General features: G+C 39.9%; 1 protein-coding gene across 5 annotated transcripts in view; it reads left to right on the forward strand.

Annotated features, from left to right (window-relative positions):
- Positions 1-27,178, forward strand: part of DCAF6 (DDB1 and CUL4 associated factor 6) — a 211,588-nt gene that overhangs the window by 104,388 nt on the left and 80,022 nt on the right. For all 5 annotated transcript variants that reach the window (XM_023738429.1, XM_023738425.1, XM_023738426.1 and 2 more), the window contains one exon: positions 2,856-3,116. In XM_023738429.1, the coding sequence (XP_023594197.1) occupies positions 2,856-3,116 (261 nt within the window). The remainder of the gene's footprint in view (positions 1-2,855; positions 3,117-27,178) is intronic.

Here is a 27,178-nt window from a genome sequence, read left to right on the forward strand (position 1 = left end):
GATATGGGAGAGAGGAGAGAGGAACAGGAGCCAAAAACATACAAACAAACAAAAAAGAATGCTAGGGGAGCTTGCCATTGGAGTGGAGAGATGAGAGACTATGAAATGGAGAAAAACAAAAAGGAGGAGATTAAGAAAGAAAAAGAATGAATATGTGAAAGTCAGAAAGGGAAACGGACAGCAAAGTTCCCAGGGATCCCACCGGTGCGGCTCTGAGGTCTGGGGAAGTTGTTCTCAGGTTTTGCAGTACAGCCTGGCTAGAAGGCGTAGAGGTATACAACGCCAGGTATTCAGGGAACAGAAAGAGAACGACGATATTGAGAGATGAGAAACTGAGTAATGAAGAAAGACAAAAAGGGAAAAAGAGGGAAAAGAAAACAAAACAAATTTAAAAAACAATAACAAGAAAAGCCCCCCAAAAAACAGAAAAAAAAAAAAAAACCAACGAGAAAAGTAATGCTCTCAGGGATCCCTGTGCACGTCTCTGCAAGCTGAGGGTGTAGGTTCCAAGCCATGCAGCACTGCCTGGCCAGAATGGGCTCCCAACTCAAGAAAAAGAAAAGAAAATTAACAAACAATTCAAAACAAACAAACTAACAAAAGCCCCGGGATTCCACCAGCTCGGCAACCTATACCGGAAGTCAGTTCCACACTCGAACGGAGCTCCGCAACCCCTCAGAAAGAAGCAAAGATTGCGCACGGAGCCAGGTATTTGAGGGAAAAGATGAGGAAGTGGTGAGAGGTAAGGAAGAAATCAAAAGAAGCGGAAAAAAGCAACACCAGCAGCCAACAAATGACACTCAGAGAGGTGGCCTGTTCACGTGGGTGGAATCCAAGCAGCTGGTATTTCTTGGACAAAAATTGTGGCCGCGGGAAGCAGAAGAGGCCGAGTGGGGGTGAAGGGCGGGGGGTGAGAAAGTGTATATTGCAAATTACCGGTGGTTGTGTCTTCCGCTGGAAGCTCTGTGAAGCTGCTTTCTCATACCCCGTTTGCTGGTCTCCGATAGGAGTCCAAGATGGCGGATCCGCGCTGCGTTAGCTGATAGGGGACCTCTGTATGAATCTCTCCTCGCTGTCCGTTCTCTGTCAGTTTTCTCACTGCATTTGGTTCTTGACTGAGTTCTTTATCTCTTCATTTGATGTTTTACGGTTTCAGGATGTTTGTTTTCTCTGTTCGGCTTAGTTTTTCTGATCTTTGCTGTGGAGGGACAGCGTGGTGCTTCTGCCTAGAGCACCATTTTGCCAGAAGTCCTGACAAAGTATTTATTGAAACCAGTTTTATTTATACCATACGATGTATATTATGCCGTATAGCTAACAGTTATCAGAAGGTTCTCAGTGTATTACTGTGTGAAGCAGTAGAGGACAAAGGATATTGATTACAGTTTGTCCCTTCTGGTTACATTAGGCTTCACCGTTATCGCTTGCTCTTCTCAAAAAAGGTGAGGAGTCTGAGATTCCCCATTTTAAGTCCTTTTGTATGTACTCTAAGAATGGAAAATACAAAACTCTGTAGATAAGCAAGTTTTATATCATTGAAAAATTTCTCTTTGATTACGTGCATAGAATTGTTTATTAATTATTGGTTCTGGAGTTAGGCTGACTTCATTTCAAATCTTAACTTATTCCAGCTTTGTGATCTTTGGTAGGTTACTTATCTCTGTAATAAATCAGAATTATAAAAGTTAACTTCAGAATTTTTTTTAGGTAAGTGGTTAACGTACAGCTGATAGTGTTAGCCTTCAGCCACATGACAACATGTTAAATTCCAAAATAAATTTTATTGAATTTCATCTATAAATTATTCTTGTTAACTTTTTTAAAAAAAGTTAACTTCTATAAAAAGTTCTACCGGCAATGGACTTGAGAGTTATTAAATTTATGCTTATGTTATACCAGAAAATATTTAACTCATGGCAATTAAAAGAAAAAAATTCATTAAAATAATTCATTGTAGAAATATTTTTTATACCGTATGGTAGTTACATCTTATAACACATTAACTTTAGTATATATTAGTCCATCCCATTTTTCTTTTTGTAAAATCTAGATTTGAAGCAAAAGCAGACAAATTTTTAATATTTATTGAGTTTTCTTAATCCTTTGCAGCTAGCATGGAGCCTGGCACAGCACATAGTAGACACTTAAGCCTTTTAAACCTTGAATGGATCATGTCATATTCCCATACCCATTGCCGTTGAGTCGATTCCGACTCATAGCAACCCTATGGGACAGAGTAGAACTGCCCATACGGTGTCCAAAAGCAGATGGTGGATTCGAACTGCCGACCTTTTGGTTAGCAGCCGAGCTCTTAACTACTGCATCTCCACGGCTCCTTGTTATGTTAGTCCTTAAAACATTACTGCTAATGAAATGAGTATCAGGAACTTAATTCTATTCTGCCCTATTTGTAGCTTTATAATTCCTGTCTCTAATGCCAATCAAACTTTTGGTAAATATTTTACCATGGGCAGTACGTTTTAGAGCGTGGAGATACATCATTATACATCCATTATCCAGTCATTAGATCAGAATTGTCACCTTCAAATTTAAGGGACTAGACATTATTTATGCATTACTCACAAGCTTCTGTAACTTTGTCTAAGTTAAGCTATCATATAGAGGATTTTGCTTGTAAGTTTGATTGCTTTAGCAAGGATATACTGTAGATAGGTCTTTTTACCCCTGTTGATTAACCTGTTTGGTCAAATAGACCAAATCACCAGTGCGTGCTTTTGATAGCCTAAATTTATATGTTTGTGTGTGTGTATGTTATCTGAACGTATCTCTTTAAAGTAGTTAATTTTCAAAAGTATGTTTTTAAATTTGAATTTGCGTTAATGTGCTTTTTGAAGGTGGAACGAGCCAGTCAGATGTTTCCAGTCTTCCTCCCGTCCCATCAAGTACTGATTTGGAAGTAGGTGAAACTGCAATGGAAGTAGATACTCCAGCTGAACAGTTTCTTCAACCATCTACATCCTCTACAGTGTCAGCTCAGGCTCTTTTGGCATCATCTTCTGCAGAAAGCCCTCCTTCTACCTCTTTGCTATCTTCTTCAGACAGTGAGCAAAGGCAGTCTGTTGAGGCTTCTGGACACCATACACATCATCAGTCTGGTAAGGATGTTATTCTTTAAGTAGGCTGTGGTTCATTTGATGATTTCTGAATGAAAACTTTTTATAGGTTATTTTGGAAGAAACGAAATCACATCAAAATCTTGCCGGAATAAATGATCAAAATGACATGTAAAATGTCAACATGTAACTTTAACACAAAGTTCAAGTGTGCCTACCTTGCATGAATTTTAACATATAGGTAATTCCTGGATTAGGAAAGAGTTCCGTTCCTGAGTCTGTTTTTGAGTCAGATCTGTATGTAAATCAAAACAGTTAGGTAAGGTTCATATCTAACATCAATTAGTCAGATATTTGCCTTAGTATGTAGTGTACCTATGCATCAAAGGAAACCCTGGTGGCGTAGAGGTTAAGTGGTATGGCTGCTAACCAGAAGGTCAGCAGTTTGAATCCACCAGGCGCTCCTTGGAAACTCTATGGGGCAGTTCTACTCTGTCCTATAGGGTCACTGTGAGTCGGAATCAACTCGACAACGATGGGTTTTTTTAATGCATCAAAACATTAAAGAAACACTTCCAGATACACTGAAACAATTTAACATAATAATACAGTAATCATAATATTAATAATGTTTTGATACGCATTTCAAAGTAGCACCCGTTTGTAGTTATGAACCATTGTCTGTACCTCGAATTTTTAATATAATAGAATTTACAGAGATTGGTTCATAACTGCGAGTTGTACATAAGTCAGACGTTCATAACCTGGAGATTGCTTGTATAACAGGAACCTTCAATTTACATAAAACAGTTCTTTCAGAAATACACAGTTATCAGCAGATAGTTTAATGCACTTGATTCAAAGGTTATTGTAGACCATTCTAAACCCAAATATACATTTATAGACTTCCTTGGTTGTATATCTGCCTTAAAGTGATAGTGAAAATATAGCTCATTATTATTCTATTGTATTTATATTCTTGATTGCTTTTTCTCAAATCAAAATATTTTCATCACATTGTATACAGTGGATTTACTATGATCTCTTGCCAACAACATACAATTTACTAAAATAAGCATTTCTCCTAGACAGGTGTACCTCGTTTTATTGCACTTAGCTTTATCGCACTTCAGATATTGCATTTTTTACAAATTGAAGGTTTGTGGGAAACCTGCATCGAGCAAGTCTGTTGGCGCCATTATTCCAACAGCATGTGCTCACTTTGTATATCTGTGTCACATTTTTTTAATTCTCGCAATATCTCAAACTTTTTCATTATTATTATATCTATTATGGTGATCTGTGATCAGTGATCTTTGATGTTACTGTTGTAGTCGTTTTGTGGCGCCACAAACCACGTCCAATAAGACGGTGAACTTAATCGATACATGTTGTATGTGTTCTGACTGCTCCACCAACTGGCCTTGCCCCCATCTCTCTCCTCTCCTCGGGCCTCCCTATTCCCTGAGACACGACAGTAATTGAAATTAGGCCAGTTAATAACCCTACAGTGGCCTCTAAGTATTCAGGTGAAAGGAAGAGTCCCATGTCTCTCACTTTAAATCAAAAACTAGAAATGATTCACCTTAGTGAGGAAAGCATGTTGAAAGCCGAGATAGGCCAAAAGCTAGGCCTCTTGCACCAAACAGTTAGCCAAGTTGTGAATGGAAAGGAAAAGTTCTTGAAGGAAGTTAAAAGTGCTACTCCAGTGAACACATGGATGGTAAGAAAGTGAAACAGCCTTATTGCTGATACGGAGAAAATTTTAGTGGTCAGCATAGAAGAACAAAGCAGCCACAACATTCCCTTAAGCCAAAGCCTAATCCAGAGCAAGGTCTTAACTCTCTTCAATTCTGTGAAGGCTAAGAGAGATGAGGAAGCTGCAGAAGAAAAGTTTGAAGCTAGCAGAGGTTAGTTTGTGAGGTTGAAGGAAAGAAGCCACCTCCATAACGTATAACTGCAAGGTGAAGCACCAAGTACTGATGTAGAAGCTGCAGCAAGTTATCCAGGAGATCTAGCTAAGATATTTGATGAAGGTGGCTACACTAGACAACAGCTTTTCAGTGTAGACCTTAACAGCCTTATATTGGAAGAAGATGCCATCTAGGGCTTCAATACCTAGAGAGAAGTCAATTGGCTTCAAAGGACAGGTGGACTCTTGTTAGGGGCTAATGCAGCTGGTGACTTTAAGTTGAAGCCAATACTTACTTACCATTGCAAAAATCCTAGGGCCCTTAAGAATTATGCTAAATCTGCTCTGTGCCTGGGCTCTATAAATGGATCAACAAAGCCTGGATGATAGCACATCTATTCACAGCGTGGTTTATTGAATATTTTAAGCCCCTATTGAGACCTACTGCTTAGGAAAAAAAAGATTACTTTCAAAATGTTACTGCTCGATGATATGAGCTTATACACAGAAAACCCCAAAGAATCCACAAGGAAACTACTGGAACTAATAGAAGATTTCAGCAAAGTATCAGGATACAAGATAAACATACAAAAATCAGTTGGATTCCTCTACACCAACAAAGAGACCCTCCAACAGTAAATCACCAAATCAATACCATTTATAATATCCCCCAAGAAGACAAAATACTTAGGAATAAATCTAACCAGAGATGTAAAAGACCTATACAAAGAAAAGTACAAGACACTACTGCAAGAAACCAGAAGTGACCTGCATAAGTGGAAAAACATACCTTGCTCATGGATAGGAAGACTCAGCATTGTGAAAATGCCAGTTCTACCCTAAGCAATCTACAGATACAATGCAATCCCAATCCAAATTCCAATGGCATTTTTTAATGAGACGGAGAAACAAACCACCAACTTCATATGGAAAGGGAAGAGGCCTTGGATAAGTAAAGCATTACTCAAGAAGAACAAAGTGAGAGGCCTCACACTATCTGATTTTAGAACCTATTATACTCCACGGTAGTCAAAACAGCCTGGTATTGATACAACAATAGATACATAGACCAATGGAACAGAATTGAGAATCCAGACCTAAATTCATCCACCTATGAGCAGCTGATATTTGACAAAAGGCCCAAACTCTGTTAAATGGGGGAAAGACAGTCTCTTTAACATATGTTTCTGGCATAACTAGATATCCATCTGCAAAAGACAGAAACAAGACCCATACCTCACATCATGCACAAAAACTAACTTAAAATGGATCAAAGACCTAAATACAAAATCTAAAATGATAAAGATCATGGAAGAAAAAATAGGGACAATGCTAGGAGCCCTAATACATGGCATAAACAGAATACAAACCGTAAGTAACAATGCAGAAACACCAGAAGAGAAACTAGATAACTGGGAGCTCCTAAAAGTCAAACACTTATGCTCATCAAAAGACTTCACCCAAAGAGTAAAAAGACAGCCTACAGACTGGGAAGAAATTTTTGGCTACAACAATTCTGATCAGCGTCTAATCTCTAAAATCTACAAGATACTACAAAACCTCAACAATGAAAACACAAATAACCCAATTAAAAAATGGGCAAAGGAGGACTTCTGGGCAACATGGCGCTATAGTCAGAAGCACCACACCATCCCTCCGCAGCAAAGATCAGAAAAACTAAGTCAGACAGAGTCACACGTCAGTCCTGAAACCCTGACCATCAAATGAAGAGATAAGGAACTCAGCCAAGCACCGAACGGAATAAGAAACTGACTGAGAACAGAGTGCGAGAGAGATACACGCAGAGGTCCCCTATTGGCTGCCGCAGCACGGATCCACCATCTTGGACTTCTGTCAGAGATCAGCGAACAGGAGGTACGAGAAAGCAGCTTCATGGAGCTTCCAGCAGGAGACAGAACAACTGGTAACCAGTGATAAAGGCTTTCTCACCTCCCACCCTTCTTCACCCTCATTTAGCCTCCTCTGCTTGCTGCAGCCACAGTCTATTGGCCAGGAAGCACGAGCTTCCCCCCAGTGCCGCTTGGATTCCACCTGCCTGCACTGGCCAGCTCCCTGAGTACCATCTGTTGGCTGCTGGTGTTGCTTTTTTCCGCTTTTTTAGATTTCTTCCTTACCTCTCACTACCTCCCCCTCCTTTCTCTCAAATACCTGGCTCCATGTGCCGTCTTTGCTTCTTTCTGGGAAGCTGTGAAACACCGCTCAACTGTGAGACTGCTTCCCGGCTTGTGCCGCCACGCTGGTGGGACCCCAGGGGCTTTTTTGTTTGTTACCTCTGATTTATTCTGTTTTGATTTCTTTGTTTTCTTTTTCTTTTCTCGGCTTGGGAGCCCCTTGTAGCTGGGCAGTACGCGTGGATTGGAAGCTAGTCCCTTACTCTGCGCAGAAGCACAGGGACATCCCTGGGGTCATTTCTTTTTTCTTGTTTGTTTTTGGGTTTTTTTTTTTTTTTCATTGTTTAGTTTTCTTCTCTCTTATTCCCTCTTTGTCTTCATTTCCAGCTTCGATTTATTCATTTTTTCTTTTACCCTTTTTCTTTTTTTTTCATTTTTGTTTTTCCCCATTTCTCAGTCTCTCATCTCTCCACTCCACTCCAGTAGCAAGCTCTCATAGCAGTCTTTTTTGTTTGTGTGTATGTCTTTGGCTCCTGTTCCTCTCTTCTCTCTCTCTCATCTTTCCCATACCTGTCTTAGCTCCACACATCACAATCTACCCCCTCCTTCCTGCCTACCTGCACTGTGCGCTGAACATCACACTCACAAGCAGCACAGGCACGGCCTACTGGAACCTGCCCTGCACTGGTTCCCGGTCTGCACTGTCAGCCCTGGTACATGCCACAAACAACCCATCCCAGCAACTCCCCTTCAGCTGGACCTGCCCTGCTGTACCATACCTGATTGACTGATCCTGCCCATTGGAGAAGGAGGTGAGAAGCATCATGCCCACAGACGAGCAAACAAAAAAGAATGCAAAGGCTGCCTGCTCAGACATAACCAAATAAAACAGAAAAGCAGGATGAAACAAACAAATCTACAGTCAATAAACGAGGAAAATAAACTCAGAATGACCCAAAGACAGCAGACTATCTCAAAACATTTACAATAACAGGACAGGATGGTTCCAGTAGGCGTCCAAAATAAAACACCAGATGACCTTCCAGTAGAAGAAAAGGCACTAGACCTAACTGTTAGGGAACTCAGATCTCTAATATTCAGAATTATCCAAGAGTTGAAGCAAAAAGCAGACAAAAATTAGGAAAAAATACACAAATTTATGGAAAAGGCAGACAAATTCATGGAAAATAAAAAAAAATGGAAGAATTCAATAAAATAATACAGGAACAAAATGCTAAAATAAATTCACAGCTAGAAATCTTATCAAAAACAACAATTAGAAACCCAAAATATAAACAACAAGATTTCAGAAATGGACAGTGTCACAGAAAGGCTGAGGAGTAGGTTTGAAACGACGGAAGATAGGATGAGCGCAATTGAAGATAAACACTTGGATACAACTCTGTTTGAGGAAAAATCAGAAAAAATAATGAAGAAAAATGAAGAAACCCTGAGAATTATGTGAGATACACTCAAAAGCAAAAATCTGGGAGTGATCGGAGTTCCAGAACAGGGGGAGAAAACAGAAAACAGAGAGGATCACTGAAGAATTGCTGACCAAAAACTTCCCCAATATCATGAAAGATGAAAAGCTGACCAACCAAGAAGTTCAACGAACCCCATATACGAAAGTCCCCAAAAGAAAATCACCAAGGCATGTCATAATCACACTCACTAAAACCAAAGACAAAGAATCCTGAAAGCAGCTCAAGAAAAACCAAAAGTCACATAAAGAGGAGAAGCAATAAGACTAAGTTCAGATTATTTGGCAGAAACCACGCAGGCACGAAGGCAATGGGATGACATATAGAAAAGCTTGAAAGAAAAAATTGCCAGCCAAGAATAATATATCCTGCAAACTCTCGTTCAGATATGATGGTGAAATTAGGTCATTTCCAGATAAACAGAAATTAAGGGAATGTGTAAAAACCAAATCGAACTTACAAGACTTATTAAACGTAGTTCTTCGATCTGAGAACAAACAATATCAGACTACGGGCTGAATATAGGACACAGGATTGTACTAGTCAGATACCAGCGTAGGAAATGAACTCTTAAGGGCTATGCAAAACCAAAAGAATTAGAAGAGGGAACTGAGAGGTTAATCTGTAAATGACAAGAGCATCAGAATAATAAAAGAGGGAATAAATGGTGTAGGTATGGAACCTTCTATTGGAGAGGAAGTCAAGCAATACCAAGTAATAATAGACTGGTACAAATCCAGGAAGATAAGGGAAAATTTCAAGGTAACCACAACGAAAGTTAACAAAACTACTCATCAAAATAAAGAAGAAAAACATAACGTCTCAGTAAAACTAAAACCTACAAAAAAAAAAAGAAAGAAAAATCCACAAACAAAAGGAACTCAGCACAGGAGAGTAAGAGAAACAAAGAAAACATCAGCGCCACAAAAATAAGGACTGCAAAATGCAGTCCCACTCCTCGGACTATATCCTAGAGAAGTAAGAGCCGTCACACTATTAGATATATGCACACCCATATTCATTGAAGCACTGTTCACAATAGCAAAAAGATGGAAACAACCTAGATATCCATCTACAGATGAATGGATAAACAAACTATAGTATATACACACAATGGTGTATTAGACAAAGATAAAAACAATGATGAATCTGTGAAGCATCTCATAACATGGATGAAACTGGAGAACATTATTCTGAGTGAAATAAGTCAATCACAAAAGGACAAATACTGTATGAGACCTGTACTGTATAACTCACGTAAAAGTTTACACACAAAAAGAAGCAATCTTTGTTGGTTACAAGGGATGGGAGGAATGCGGGGGGCGGGGGAACTAAATAGATAAGTGGTTACTTTGGTGAAGGGTAAGACAGTACACATTACTGGGGAAGCCAGCACAGCTTGTACAAGGAAAGGTCATAGAAGCTCCATAGATACTTCTAAACTTCCTGAGGGACTGAATTTCTGGGTGGAGGGATGTGGGGACCATGGTCTCGGGGAACATCTATCTCAATTGGCATAACAGTTTATAAAGACAATGTTCTGCATTCTACCTTGGTGAGTAACGTCTGTGGTCTTAAAAGCCTGTGAGTAGCCATCTAAGATACTCCACTGGTCTCACCCCTTCGGGAGCAAGGGAGAACGAAGACAACCAAGATACAAGGAAAAGATTAGTCCAAGGGACTAATGGACCACAACTACCATGGCCTCCACCAGACTGAGTCCAGTACAGCTAGATGGTGCCCGGCTACCACCACTGACTGCTCTGACCCGGATCACAATAGAGGGTCCTGTACAGAGCTGGAAAAGGATGTACAAAATAATTCTAACTCACAAAAAAAGACCAGATTTACTGGCCTGCCAGACTGGATAAACCCCGAGGATATGGCCCCCAGATACTCTTTTAGCTCAGTGATGAAGCCCCTCCCGAAGTTCACCGTTAAGCCGGGGATTGGACAGCCTCATAAAACAGGACTAATGAGTCACAGTAGTCCTGGGACAAGGACTAGAAGGCAGGAGGGGACAGGAAAGCTGGTGATATGGAACCCAAGATTGAGAAGAGACAGTATTGACATGTTTTGGGGTTGTTAACCATTATCATAGGGCAATATGTTTACTAACTGTTTAATGAGAAACTATATGTTCTGTAAACCTTCATCTAAGGTACAAAAATAAAAAAGAATTATCTATGTGAGATGAAATTGACAACAGCAACTCAAAGGGTTTGATGGGAAGCCTAGGGGACAGTGAGTTGACTATAATGGTGACGGAATAATTTGGAAAAGGGTAGTGAGAATAGCAGCACAGCTGGAAGAATGTAATCGATGTCATGAAATTGTACACTTAGAAATTTTCGAAATGGTGTAACTTGGCTATGTATATTTTCACCAAAAAATGATCCTCAATTTTGAGAAGGAAGAGTGTTGACATGTCGTGGGGTTCTTAACCAATGTCATAAAACAATATGTGTACTGATCGTTCAGTGAGAAACTATTTGTTCTGTAAACCTTCATCTAAAAAAATTTCTAAAAAAAGAAAATGGGCAAAGGATATGAACAGGCACTTTGCCAAAGAAGACTTTCAGCTAACAGACACATGAGGAATTGCTCACGATCATTAGCCATTAGAGAAATGCAAATCAAAACTACAATGTGCTACCATCTCACCCCAACAAGGGTAGCATTAATCCAAAAACACATAATAATAAATGCTGGACATTGTGGAGGGACTGGAATCTTATACACTGCTGGTGGGAATGTAAAATGGTACAGCCACTTTGGAAATCGATGTGGCAGGTCCGTAAAAAGCTAGAAATAGAAGTACCATAAGATCCAGCAATCCCACTCCTTGGAATATATCCTAGAGAAATAAGAGCTGTCTCACAAATAGATATACGCACACTCGGGTTCGTTGCGGCACTGTTCATGATAGCAAAAAGATGGAAACAACCTAGGTGCCCATTAGTGAATGAGTGAATAAACAAATTATGGTATATTCACACAATGGAATAATACACAACGATAAAGAACGATGAATCATGAAACATCTTATCACGTGGAGGAATCTGAAGGTCATTATGCTGAGTAAATTTAGTCAGTCACAGAAGGACAAATACTGTATAAGACCACTAGTATAATAACTCAAGAAAAGGTTTAAACACAAGAAAACATTCTTTGATGGTTACGAGGGTGGGGAGGGAGTGAGAGGGTTATTCAGTAACTAGGTAGTAGGCAAGAATTATCTTAGGTGAAGTGAAGGACAGCGCACACTACAAGGGAAGTCAGCACAATTGGACTAAACCCAGGCTAAGCAATTTCCTATATACACCCAAACACTTCAAGGGACAGAGTAGCAAGGGTAGGGGTCTGGGGACCATGCTTACAGGGGACATCTAGGTCAATTTGTATAACAATGTTAACTAAGAAAATATTCTACATCCTACTTTGGTGAGTTGCGTCTGGGGTCCTAAAAGCTAGTGAGCGGCCATCTCAGATGCATCAACTGGTCCCATCCCACCTGGAGTAAAGGAGAATGAAAAACACCAAAGACACAAGGAAAATATTAGCCCAAGAGACAGAAAGGACCTCATAAACCAGAGACTGCATTATCATGAGACCGGAAGAACTAGATGGTCTCTGGCTACCACCAGTGTCCGCCCTGATAGGGAACACAACAGAGAGTCCCTGATGGAGCAGGAGAAAAGTGGGGTGCAGAACTAAATTCTAGTAAAAATACCAGACTTAATGGTTTGACTGAGACTGGAGGAACCCCAGAGAGCCTGGCCCGCAGACTCTCTGTCAACCCAGAACTAAACAATTCCCAAGGTCAACTCTTCAGACAAAGATTAGACTGGACTGTGGGACATAAAATAATAACTCGTGAAGAGTATGCTTCTTAGCTCAGGTAGATACATGAGACTCTAAGTGGGCAGCTTCTGTCCGGAGGTGAGATGAGAAGTCAGAGGGTCAGGAGCTGATTGAATGGTCACGGGAAATTCAGGGCGGAAAGGACGAGTGTGCTGTCACAGTACAGGAAGAGCAGTTAAGCTCACATAGCAATGTATGTATAAATTTTTGTATGAGAGACTAAGTTGAATTGTAAACTTTCACTTAAAGTACAACAATTAAAAAAAGAGAGACAAAAAAAATATTACTGCTCAGTGACAGTGCACCTGGTCATCCAAGAGCCCTGATGGAAATCTACAAGGAGATTAATGTTTTCATGCCTGCTAACACAACATCCATTCTGCAGCCCATGGATCAAGGAGTAATTTTGCCTTTAAGTCTTATTATTTAGGAAATACATGTCATTCTACCTTGGTGAGTAGTGTCTGGGGTCTTAAAAGCCTGTGAGCAGCCATCTAAGATACTCTACTGGTCTCATCCCTTCGGGAGCAAGGGAGAATGAAGAGAACAGGATACAAGGAAAAGGAGTCCAAAGGAGTAATTGTCCACAGCTACCAAGGCCTCCACCAGACTGAGTCCAGTACAGCTAGATGGTGCCTGGCTACCACCACTGACTGCTCTGACCAGGACCACAACAGAGGGTTCTGGACAGAGCTGGAGAAGGATGTAGAGCATAATTCTAACTCACAAAAACAAAAGACCAGATTTACTGGCCTAAAGGAGACTGGAGAAACCTCAAGAGTATGGCCCACAGACACCCTTTTAGCTCAGTGGTGAAGTTACCTCCGAGGTTCACTGTTCAGCCTGGTAGTGGACAGCCCCGTAAAACCAAATGCGACTAACGAGATACAGGAGTCCGGTGACAAGGGCCAGAAGGCAGAAGGGGACAAGGAAGCTGGTGATAGGGAACCCAAGGTTGAGTAAGTATATTGTTGATGTGTTGTGAGATTGTTAACCATTGTCATAGGGCAACATTTATAGTAACTGTTAATGAGAAACTATTTTGTTCTGTAAGCCTTCATCTTAAGTGAGAATAACAGCACAATTGGAAGAGCGTAGTCAATGTGAAAAAAAAAAGAAAGAAAAAGAAATACATGTCATAAAGCTACAGCTGCCATAGATAGTGTTTCCTCTGATGGACTTGGGCAAAGTAAATTGAACACCTTCTGGAAAGGATTCACTATTCTAGAAGGCATTAAGAACATTTCATGATTCGTAGGAGGATGTCAAAATATCAACATTAATAGGCATTTGGAAGAAGTTGATTCCAAACCTCATGGATGACTTCGAGGGGTTCAAGACTTCAGTGGAGGGAGTAACTGTAGATGTGGTGTAAATAGCAAGAGAACTAGAATTAGAAGTGGAGCCTGAAGATGTGACTGAATTGCTGCAATCTCATAATAAAATGGATGAGGAGTTGCTTCTTATGGATGAGCAAAGAAAGTTGTTTCTTGAGATGGAATCTACTCCTGATGAAGATGCTGTGAACATTGTTGAAATGACAACAAGGAATTCAGAATATTACATAAACTTAGTTGATATAAAGCCGCAGCAGGGTTTGAGAGGATTGACTGCAGTTTTTAAAGAAGTTCTACCATGGGTAAAATGCTATCAAACAGCATCGCATGCTACATAGAAGTCTTTCTTGAAAGAGTCAATTGATGTAGCAAACTTCATTTTTGTCTTATTTTAAGAAATTGCCACAGCCACCCTACCTTCTGCAACCACTACCCTGATCAGTCAGCAGCCATAAACATCAAGGCAAGACCTTCCACCAGCAAAAAGATCATGAATTGCTGAAGGCTTAGATGATGGTTAGCATTTTTTACCAAGAAAGTGTTTTTTAATTGAGGTATGTACATTGGTTTTTTAGACGTAACGCTACTGCACACTTAGTAGACTACGCTACAGTATAAACAACTTTTATATGCACTGGGAAACCAACAAAATTGTGTGACTCATTTTGTTGAGATATTCTCTTTATTGCTGTGGTCTGGAACTGAACCCACAATATCTCCGAGGTATACCTGTACTTAGATTTAAAAAATTATTTTTCCAAATACTTACTTTCTTGGTACTTTATGTTAGTCAAAAGTCAACTTCTAAATTCTGTTAAAATACCATTTATTTTCCTCTAAATATTATAGCTCTTGATATTCAACTTTTTTCCCCAAAATATGGAATGTACTAGTATTTACAGTAGTATTTTCCAGCAAATTTGATTACACATGGTGTTTATATATATGCATATATATATATATATATATAAAATTATAACAACCAATGCAATGTTTATTTCAATTTTCTTTGAGTTTTTCTAAGGAAGCATTTTATCTGACATATAACCAAAAATTATTAGCAGCTGGTGATACAGCTGGTAGGCCTAAGCTTAAAACCTACAAAAATTCCTAACAGCTTAGCTGCCAAGCTGTCACTTTATTCTTGCTTCTGTGGAAACTGATGCCAGATCACCAAATATAGGATATTTTACATTAAGCACTCTTATATCAGTATATCCCATTTTTGGTAATTCATTTTCAGTTTCTATGGGAGTAGAAGCCAGAGTCAATTACATAGCTGTTCGCAATTGTGTACATTTTATCCATAATAATAAGCTAAAGCCGAGGTACAAAATTACGTTTTCCATGCTCCAGCTGACATAGTTAGCATTTTCAAATTCAGGGAAAATAAAATATTTTTGAAGATTTGGGAAGTAGGGGCAGATTTAGTCAAGACTTTGCTTTTTTTTTAAAGCAGGTAAAATTGTTAAAAGCAGGAGAATTTTAAAGTGACAGGATTCTTTTTAAGAATTGGAAGTTATCAGGAAAACGGGATTCTCTAGCTCATGTTCAGATTCCACTTATTAACTAATTCCAGTTGTTTCTTAGATACATCTGTGAGTAAAGTATTCACTTGGTTTAGAGTTTCAGTTTTCTTTTTTTGTGGTACATATTTAGCACAATATAATACTCCATTTAAATTGCTAAATAGTTTTAAGTAGTTAATGTAATTATTAAATAATACATATTTGAATCATTGAAGTAGAATATAGCCCATCTTTATGATGGCCGTGTGATCACTGAACATTATTTAGCATCTTTGCACATAAATTTTTCAAAGAAATTAAATATTTTTAACTGGGAGATTTTTGGGGGAACTTTCATTTACTAAATTATATTGAAATATTTCCAGGATACCTAGACATTATCATTATTGAGGAAAACTCGATGTTAGATGTAACAGCTGAAGGTTATGTCTATAATTGTTTTGATAAAGTATACCCATTGCTGTCGAGTTGATTCTGACTCATAGCAACCCTGTAGGACAGAGTAAAACTACCCCATAGGGTTTCCAAGGAGCACCTGGTGGATTTGAACTGCTGACCTTTTGGTTAGTAGCTGAACTCCTAAGCACTCTGCCACTAGGGTTTCCTTGATAAAGTATAGACCTTCCATTATCCCAGAGTCCAACATTTCAGCAGTAAGGACTTAGTTTTATTTTACCCCCCAGTCTCTTCTGTACTTACCATATAGCCTAAGTCCAGATAGATTTGTGGATAGTTAAAGTCCATTGGGTAAATGTAGTTTCTGGTAGTGACTTAGAGCCATGATTTCTATTCCTGCCTTGCATAGAGATAGAGAAAATAAAAGACTGTACTTGTCTTGCTGTGGACAACACTTTATGTAAATACTTTGCCTTTCCTTCATATCTCTTGCATCTCCTCTGTTACTTTTACTGGTGTGAAGAAAAAAGACACTGGGAATGTGAAAACTTCCTTGGCACAGCTCCAACTCTAGTTGGACCTAATTATCTGTCTTCTCTTCATCTACATCTGAGCCCCTCAATGACAGTGAAGAAAATCATGAAAAGTGTCAGTGGATCCTGAACACTGTATGGCAGAGCAGTCTCTCAACCTGTTGCTCTCCAACTATATAAAATATCTACTTCATGTCTTTCCTCAAACTTCCAACACTCCCCTTCATCCTCACCCCACCCCCAATTGAAAACCTTCTATCATTCTTCATAGTGAAAAGAAAAGCTGTTAGAAGGAAATACGTGCATCTTCCTAGTATTGAATCTCCCATCTTTCCAGCATCTATACTCACACTGTCTATAGTAAAAGAATACACATTCTGGCAAGAAGTGTGTCTGTTCCTGCCAAAGGCTAGTCAGTGCAGTTCTTTTCAAAGCTTCTCAAGGACTTTGCTCCTTCTCCTGCATCATTATTCGTGCCTTTTCTAATGAATTCTTACTTTTGGCCATACTCAAACATGCTGTTATTATATCTGATATTAAAAAGTCCTCACAACTATTCCACATCCCCCTCCAGCTCCTGCTTTCTATCTCTGCTCCTTTTATAACTGTTGTTGTTAGGCACCGTCGAGTTGGTTCCGACTCATAGCAACCCTGTGTACAACAGAATGAAACACTTGCCTGGTCCTGCGCCATCCTCATGATCGTTGTTACGCTTGAGCCCCTTGTTGCAGCCACTTTGCCAGTATATCTCCTTGAGGGTCTTCATAGTGAAAAGAAAAACACTATGAAAAGACCAAAGTGGATATCAGAAGAGACTCTGAAACTTGCTGTTGAACGTCAAGTCGCTAAAGCAAAAGGAAGAAGCAATGAAGTGAAAGAGCTGAACAGAAGATATCAAAGGGCGGCTTGAGAAGACAAAGGAAAGTACTATAATGACATGTGCAAAGACCTGGAGATAGATAACCAAAAGGGAAGAACACACCTGGCACTTCTAAAACTGAAAGAACTGAAGAAAAAATTCAAGCCTTGGTTTGCAATACTGAAGGATTCTACAGGGAAAATATTAAACGACACAGGAAGCATCAAAAGAAGAAGGAAGGCATACACAGAGTCACTATACCAAAAAGAATTGGTAGACATTCAGCCATTTCAGGTGGTAGCACATGATCAGGAGCTGATGGTACTGAAGGAAGAAGTCCAAGCTGCACTGAAGGCATTGATGAAAAACAAGACTGCAGGAATTGTCGGAATACCAACTGAGATGTTTTCAACAAACGGATGCAGCGCTGGAAGTGCTCACTCGTCTATTCCAAGAAATTTGGAAGACAGCTACCTGGCCAACTGACTGGAAGAGATCTATATTTATGCCTATTCCCAAGAAAGGTGATCCAACCGAATGTGGAAATTATTGAACAATATCGTTAATATCACACACAAGCAAAATTTTGCTGAAAATCATTCAAAAGCAGCTGCAGCAGTCGGTCGACAGGGAACTGCCAGAAATTCAAGCCGGATTCAGAAGAGGACTTGGAACAAGGGATATAATTGCTGATGTCAGATGGATCCTGGCTGAAAGCAGAGGATACCAGAACGATGTTTACTTGTTTTTTACTGACTGTGCAAAGGCATTTGACTGTTTAGATCATAACAAATTATAGATAACTTTGCAAAGACTGAGAATTCCAAAAACTTAATTGTGCTCATGAGAAACGTATGCATAGATCAAGAGGCAGTCGTTCGAACAGAACAAAGGGATACTGCATGGTTAAAGTCAGGAAAGTTGTGCATCAGGGTTGTATCCTTTAACCATACCTATTCAATCTGTATGCTAACCAAATCCTCCTAGAAGCTGTACTATATGAAGAAGAACGTGTCATCAGGATTGGAGGAAGACTCATTAGCAACCTGTATTATGCAGATGACACTACCTTGCTTGTTGAAAGTGAAGAGGACTTGAAGCACTTACTGATGAAGATCAAAGACTACAGCCTTCAGTATGGATTACACCTCAAAATAAAGAAAACGAAAATCTTCACAACTGGACCAGTAAGCAACATCATGATAAACGGAGAAAAGATTGAAGTTGTCATGGATTTCATTTTACTTGGATCCACAATCAACACTCATGGAAGCAACAGTCAGGAAATCGAAAGATGCATTGCACTGGGCAAATCAGCTGCAAAAGACGTCTTTAAAGTGTTGTAAAGCAAAGATATCACCTTAAAGACTAAGGTGCACCTGACCCAAGCCATGATATTTTCAATCACCTCATATGCATGTGAAAGCTGGACGATGAATATGGAAGACCAAAGAAGAATTGATGCCTTTGAATTGTGGTGTTGGAAAAGAATACTGAGTATGCCATGGACTGCCAAAAGAACAAACAAATCTGTCTTGGAAGAAGTGCGATCAGAATGCTCCTTAGAAGCAAGGATGCTCAGCAGGCACCTCATCTGGTCATGGTTCTTTGCCTGGGTGGGTGGGGGGAGGGGGACCAAACCTTCATTCCTGAAGGGTCTAGTGCATTAGTAATCATGTCAGAATTGAGTTGCTGTAGTTTTCCATTGACTTTAATCATAGGGAGTGGTAGTACTAAGAGATCCTCTGAGGAATCTCCTGCATTCCAGACAATCTTCTTTACCTCCGTTATGTAATATCAATCCGATTTCCTCTTGGTAATCAGGATGAATCACACCAGCCAGTATGGTAACTCCCTTCTTTGCCTGTTGGTCCAGAGGCATAAGGAGCCTAAAGTGGTCAGGTGGCATTCTTAGATTCCAGGTCAGTGGAATCAGAGATGTGTCTCCAGGTGGGAGCATTCCTCCATTTGGAACTAAGACCTATAGACCGGCAGATCATAGGGTTGCAGGGACAGGAAGCAAAAATTTTGTGAGTGGTCACTAGGGGTAATAGTGAGTGGTGCCACTCCCATTTCTGCTCCTTGATTCCTGGACCCATGAATCCTGGCTCTGGGAGAAAAAACACCATATATTGGATGCTGGTTTTGAGCATATACAGCCTCCTGGAGAACATTGCTCCAACCCTGCAAGGTATTGCCACCTAGCTGGTGCTGTAATTGTGTCTTTAGAAGGCCATTCCATCATTCTTTCAAGCCAGCTGCTTGAAGATGATGGGGGAACATGGTAAGACAAGTGAATTCCATGAGCATGGGCCCATTGCCACACTGCATTTGCTGTGAAGTGAGTCCCTTAATCTGAGGTGATGCTGTGTGGAATACCATGACAGGGGATAAGGCATTCTGTAAGTCCGTGGATGGTAGTTTTGGCAGAAGCGTTTTGAACAGAGAAGGCAAATCCATATCCAGAGTAAGTATCTATTCCAGTAAGAACAAACGCTGCCCTTTCCATGATGAAAGTGGTCCATTGTAGTCAACATGCCGCCAGGTTGCTGGATGATCAGCTTGACAAGTGGTTAAGTTTTTGATAATCCACTGTCATTCTCCAACATCCATCTGTTTTTTGCATAGACCAAATAGGCGAATTGAATGGGGATGTGAGAATCACTACTCCTACATCCTTCAAGTCCTTGATGGTGGCAGCAATCTCTGCAATCCCTTCAGGAATGCAGTATTGCTTTTGGTTTACTATTTCCTTGGTAGGGGCAGTTCTAATGGCCTCTGGCTTTTCCTACTGTAAAATTCCTTACTCCATTTATCAGAGATCCAGTGTGGGGATTCTGCCAATTACTGAGTATAGCTATTCCAGTTATGCATTTTGGAACTTGGGAAATCACTACAGGATGGGTTTGGGGACCCAGTGGACCTCTTGTCAGGCTGACATGAGCTAAGTCTCCATTAATAACCTGACCTCCATCCGCCCCCACTTGGACCGGTGGGCCCAATTGATGTTTTGGGTCTGTGGAATTATTGTTTGTTCAGAGCTGGTATCCAGTTATCCCGGAAAAGTCTGGTCATTTCCTTTTGCCCAGTGAACAGTCACTCTCGTAAAGGCTGTAGATCCTTTTAGGGAAGGCTAGGAGAAAGATTAACAGTATAAGTTTTTGGCAGTGTATTGGAGTCCTTCCTCAAGAGGACCTGGCCTCCCCTTCAGTCAAGAGGTTGTAGGTCTGTAATTTGCTCAAGTCTGGGAACTGATTGAGGGACTGTGACTCTCTGTTCTGGCAATTAGAGTTAGACTGCTGTTCACTTGAGTTAGAATTCATCTGCTTGTACTGATAAGTAAATATTTAGTAGATTTCCTATCTATTTCACTTCTAGGTACACCATGACTAAGTAGCCGGTGCCATAAGTCCATGTGAGTCAGACTATTCTGATTACTGCTTTGACTCTGCTGTCCATTACGGTAACCACGCCCACCTTGTCTTTGTCAACTGAGTGCCGCCACTTGGCCCCTACTACCATGGGGTGCAGTCAGCCCCATTGTAGTTAGGTGTCTTAATTCAGTTAGGGCAATTCTCACAGTCAAATCTGACTTACATAAAATAGCAATTACAGTAGTCTTGAAGGATGCTGGAGCTCCCTTCACAAATTTGTTCCTCACCCTTGTGGTAAAGGGTATGTCCTATGGGCACTCCATATCTGATTCTGTGGTTCTAACCTATTAAATCCACTCTAGCATGCCAATTTCTCTAAGGCTTTTGATACCTTCTTCTGTAGTATACCAAGGCAGATCTGGTACTTCAGCTTGATTTAGCGTAGGCTACCACGTAATCCATGCTTTAGTGACCCAAACAAACAACCAAATAAACTATTAGAGCCTTTCCTAACCTCTTGAGCTGAAAATTTTATTTATTTTATTGTGCTTTAGGTGAAAGTTTACAGCTCAAGTTAACTTCTCATACAAAAATGTGTACATACATTGTTATGTGACATTAGTTGCAATCCTTATAATGTGACAGCACATTCCCCCTTTCCACCCCGGCTTTCTTGTGTCCATTCAATCAGTTCCTGTCCCTTCCTGTCTTCTCATCCTGCCTCCAGACAGGAGCCAATCATTTGGTCTTACGTATCTGTTTGAACTAAGAAGCACACTCTTCACGAGTATTATTTTATGTTTTATAGTCTAGTCTAGTCTTTGTCCGAGGAGTGGAGTTCAGGAATGGTTTTAGTTCTGGGTTAACAGCATCCAGGGTCCATGGCTTCAGGGGTTCCTCCAGTCTCAGTCAGACCATTAAGTCTGATCTTTTTACGTGAATTTGAGTTCTACTCCACACTTTTCTCTTGCTCCATCAGGAACTCTCTGTTAGGTTCCCTGCTAGGGAAGTCATTGATGGTAGCCAGGCACCATCTAGTTCTGGTCTCAGGCTGATGGAGTCTCTGGTTTACGTGTCCCTTTTGTTTCTTGAGCTAATATTTTCCTTATGTCTTTAGTGTTCTTCATTCTCCTTTGCTCCAAGTGGGTTGGGACCAATTGATGCATCTTAGATGGCCACTCAAAAGCTTTCAAGACCCCAGACATCTCTCACCAAAGTGGTATGAGCAGAACATTTCTCTTAATAATCTTTGTTATGCCAGTTGACCTAGATGTCCCCTGAAACTATGGTCCCCACACTCCAAATAAGGTATCCTTTCCTAACTTCTCGAGCTAAAATATTGAATGAAGCATATGTGCTTAGTGGGCCCATCTCAATAAACTCAGAAGGATCCATCTTTATGTTCCTTACACCATTATCCCACACTCTTAATAGCCATTCCCACACATATTCCCCAGTTTTCTGTTTGTATGTATTAGAAAAGTTAAGCAGTTCATTTGGAGTGTAGCGTACCTCCTCCTGGGTTATACTTCGTACTTCACCTTTTGGGGCTCTCTGGGACTTAAGTCTAGTGATAGGTCCAGAAGCCAAAATTGGTGCTGGGGATGCATTTTGAGAACATTCAGCATTGTGTTGTGAGGCATCTGCTTCAGTTGATGACCTAGGCAATGACTCAGAGAAAGCCTCTTTAGATATTGCTATGTTAATCTCATTAGATGGGAGTGGACGGGCTGAGGTTTTACTGGGGAGGGTGGCGTAGCAGACAAACATGGTGTAATCTCTTCGGATGGGAGTGAGAGGGCTGATTCTGTTGGCAGGACTGATTCAACAGAATTTTGGGGCTCAGTGTCTCCAGCTTCCTGATTATCTGCCCATACGTGCCCATCCCATGTTTCAGGATCCTATTCTTCCCAGTCAGTACCCTCACTTTAACTTCAGAGACCACTCAAGTTTGAGAATTGAGTTGGTGTTGTAATTCAGCCATTATTACAGTAAGATTTTGGGTGTGGTTTTTGGTAGTATCAGCTCTATTACTACAAGAAGTAAGGCTTTGTTTCAAAGAAAAGCCGTTTATGAGGTTCTTGAGCTTTGACTCTGAAGGCCTGAGCTCATCTCTTTGTCTTACCGCTTCATTTAGGGAAAGCAGGACATAATTTTTGCTCATTACAACAAAATTGTAGTAAGGTGTCAAAGATACAGTCACCCAGATCCTCACCTTTTACCAATACCTGATCTATTGGTAGTGATATTTTGCATATTTCTATTGTTACCTCATGCCACAGATTAGCAGTGCTCTCTTTACTAATGGAAGCAGAGTCATCAACATCTTTAAGACTAACCAGACTTGAGAACCAATTTAGAAAACTCATTCTTACAATTTTGTTTCTCTGTCACCCCTCTAAGTACTAAATGTGTTAGGCTAGGTTCTCTAAAGAAACAAAACCAGTAAAGTATATAAATATGTAGAGAGATATTTATATCAAGGAAATGGCTCACGCGATTGTAGGTGCTGGAACGTCCCAAGTCCGTGAGTCAGGATGGACACATCTCCTGATTCATGTAGCCACAGGGTTTGGTGAACCCAAGATCAGCGGGTCAGACAGCCGTTCTTTTGCTCACAGGCTGCCAAGATCGATGAATCCCAAGATCAGTAGGGAAGACAGCAGATAAGCTGCTAGCTCAAGTCCAAAGAACCAGAGGTCAGACGAACAAGAGCAAGCTACAGGATCCTGAGCGAGCAAAAGCCCATGAGCCTTGCCGGAAAGTCAAGTTATATTCCATGCAGGCCACATCTCCAAGGAAACTCCCATTTGACTGATTGGCTACTCACAGCAGATCCCATCATGGAGGAGGTGATCACATCAACATATAATGACTGCCAAACTACATCATAACTGCCAAACCACTGAGATTCGTAGCCCAGCCACGTTGACACACAGCCTTAACGATCACACCATCCTAGTGAGTGTGCAGTAGTATCTCATTGCGGTTTTGATTTGCATTTCACTAATGCCTAATGATTTTGAGCATCTTTTTATGTACTTATTGACCATTTGTATATCTTCTTTGGAGACATGTCTGTTCAAGTCTTTTGCCCATTTTTTAAATCGAGTTGTTCGTTTTTTGTTAATTTTATATATTCGGCATATTAAACCTTTCTCAGATATATGATTTCCAAATGTTTTCTCCCATTTCGTAGGTTCTTTTCACTTTCTTGACAGTGTCCTTTGATGCAGAGAAGTGTTTAATTTTTATGAATTCCAATTTATCTTTTTTTGTGATGTTTTTAGTTTAATATCTAAAAATCTATGCCAAATACAAGGTCAAGACGATTTGCCCCTATATTTTATTCTAAGAGTTTTAGTGCTTAAACTTAGGTTATTGTTGAATAAATTTTTTATATATGGTGTTTAGTAGGAGTCCACTTTCATTCTTTTGCATATGAAAATCGTACAGCACTTATTGAAGTGAGTATTCTTCCTCATTGAATGGACTTGAATCCCTTGTCGAAAATCAGTTGGTCATAGATATATGGGTTTATTTCTGGTGTCTCAGTTCTATTCTTTGATCTTTCCCGCTTTGTACTAAGTTTTGAAATTGGAAAGTGTGAATTCTACTTTGTTCTTCTTTTGCAAGATTATTTTGGTTTTCAGAGCCCCTTGTTATAGCTTGGAGCCCTGGTGGCGAATGATTAAGAGCTAGGCTGCTAACCAAAAGGTTGGCAGTTCGAATTTATCATCTGCTACTTGGAAACGTTTTGGGGCAGTTCTGCTCTGTTCTTTAGGCTAACTATGAGTTGGAATTGACTCGATGGCAACGGATTTGGTTTTTGGGTCTGTTATAGCTTGTGAATTTTAGGATCCACTCTTCCATTTCTGCAAGTATACTGTTGAGATTTTTATAGGGATTGCCTTGAGTCTGTAGAACTTTTAACATCTTAACAAGCCTTCCAGTCCATGAACATGGAATGTCTTTCCATTTATTTCCATTTATTTAGATTTTCTTTAATAAGCTTTATGTTTTTCACTGTCTTTCACCTCCTTGATTAAATTTATTCCTAGGTATTTCATTCTTTTAGATGCTGTTGTAAAGGGAATTAATTGTTTTCTTAATTTCTTTCTTGGATTATTCATTGCTGGTATATAAAAACAAAACTGATTTTTGTGTGTTGATCTTATACTCTGCAACTTTTCTGAATTCATTTATTAGTTCAAATAGCTTTCGTTGGTTCTTTGGAATTTTCTATACATAGGACTGTGTCATCTGCAAACAGAAATAGTTTTACTTCTTCCTATCCAATTTGAATGTTTTTTTATTTCTTTTTCTTGCCTAATTGCTCTGGCTAGATCTTCCAGTACAGTGTTGAATGTTGTTGTTGTTAGGTGCCGTCAAGTCAGTTCTAGCTCATAGCTACCCTGTGTGCAACTAAATGAAACACTGCTTGGTCCTGCACCATCCTCACAGTTGTTGCTATGTTTGAGCCCATTGTTTCATGCAGTGTGTCAATCCATCTCATTGAGGGTCTTCTTCTCTTTCACCAGTTGTCTACTTTACCAACCATGATGCCCTTCTCCAGGAACTGGTCCCTCCTGATAACATGTCCAAAATACATAAGACGAAGTCTCACCATCTTTACTTCTAAAGAGCATTCTGGCTGTACTTCAAGACAGATTTGTTCATTCTTCTGGCAGTCCATAGTATGTTCAATATTCTTTGCCAGCACCATAATTCAAAGGCATCAATTCTTCTTTGGTCTTCCTTATTCATTGTCCAGCTTTCACTTGCATACGAGGCGATTGAAAATTCCCTGGCTTGGGTCAGACACACCTTAATCCTGAAAGTGATATCTTTGATTGTTAACACTTTAAAGAGATCTTTTGCCGCAGATTTGTCCAGTGCAAGTGTGGTTTCATTTTTTGACTGCTGCTTCTATGGGTGTTGATTGTGGATCCAAGTAAAATAAAATCCTTGACAACTTCAATATTTTCTCCATTTATCATGATGTTGTTTATTGGTCCAGGTGTGAGGATTTTTGTTTTCTTATGTTGAGATGTAATCCGTACTGAAGGCTGTGATCTTTGATGTTCATCACTAAGTTCCTCAAGTCCTCTTCACTTTCAGCAAGCAGTGTTGTGTCATCTACATATCACAGGTTGTTAATAAGTCTTCCTCCAATCCTGATGCCACATTCTTCTTCATATAGAACAGCTTCTCGGATTATTTGCTCAGCATACAGATTGAACAAATGTAGTGAAAGGATACAACCCTGATGCACACCTTTCTTGGCTTTAAACCATGCAGTATTCCCTTGTTCTGTTCAAAAACCTGCCTCTTGGTCTATGTACAGGTTCCTCATGTGCATAATTAAGTGTTCTGGAATTCTCATTCTTCTCAGTGTCATCCATAATTTGTTATGATCCACACAGTCGAACGCCTTTGCATACTCAGTAAAACACAGGTAAACATCTTTGTGGTATTCTCCTGGTTCCACATCCTCTTTTGAATCTGGCTTGAATATCTGGCAGTTCCCTGTTGATGAACGGCTGCAACTGCTTTTGAATAATCTTCAGCAAAATTTCACTCGTGTATAATATTAATAATATTGTTCAGTAGTTTCCACATTATGATGGATCACCTTTCTTTGGAATGGGCACAACTCTAGATCTCTTCCAGTCAGATGACCAGGTAGCTGTCTTCCAAATTTCTTGGCATAGACGAGTGAGCAGTTCCAGCACTGTATCCATTTGTTCAAACATCTCAATTGGTATTCCGTCAATTCCTGGAGCCTTGTTTTTCACCAATGCCTTCAGTGCAGCTTGAACTTCTTCCTTCAGTACCATCAGTTCTTGATCATATGCTAACTTCTGAAATGGTTGAATGTTGACCAGTTCTTTTTGGTACAGTGATTCAGTGTATTCCTTCCATCTTCTTTTAATGCTTCCTGGATCGCTTAGTATTTTCCGCATAGAATCCTTCAGTATTGCAATTCATGGCTTGATATTTTTCTTCAGTTCTTTCAGCTTGAGAAATGTCGAGCGTGTTCTTCCCTTTTTAGTTTCTAACTCCAGGTCTTTGCACATTTCATTATAATATTTTACTTTGTCTTCTCGAGCGGCCTGCTGAAATCTTCTGTTCAGCTCTTCATCATTTCTTCCATTCACTTTAGCTACTTTATATTCAAGAGCAAGTTTCACAATCCCTTCTGACATCCTTTTTGGTCTTTTCTTTCTCTACTGTCTTTTTAATGACTTCTTGCTTTCTTCATGTATGATGTCCTTGATATCATTCCACAGCTCATCTGGTGGTCAGTAGCATTTAATGCTTCAAACCTATTCTTGAGATGGTCTCTAAATTCAGGTGGGATATATTCAAGGTCGCACTTCGGCTCTCGTGAACTTGTTCTAATTTTCTTCACCTTCAGCCTGAAGTTGTATATGAGCAGTTGATGGCCTGTTCCACAGTCAGCCCATGGCCTAGTTCTGAGTGATGATATTGAGCTTCTCCATCATCTTTTACCACATACGTAGTCAATTTGATTCCTATGTATTCCATCTGGCATGGTCCACATGTGTTGTCACCATTTACATTGTTTAAAAGAGGTATTTGCAAGAATAAGTCGTTGGTCTTGCAGAATTCTGTCACGTGATCTCTGGTGTCATTTCTGTCACCAAGGCCATATTTTCC

The sequence above is a fragment of the Trichechus manatus genome, unplaced genomic scaffold (genome assembly GCF_000243295.1).
Source record: "Trichechus manatus latirostris isolate Lorelei unplaced genomic scaffold, TriManLat1.0 scaffold00117, whole genome shotgun sequence".
Lineage (NCBI taxonomy): Eukaryota > Metazoa > Chordata > Mammalia > Sirenia > Trichechidae > Trichechus > Trichechus manatus.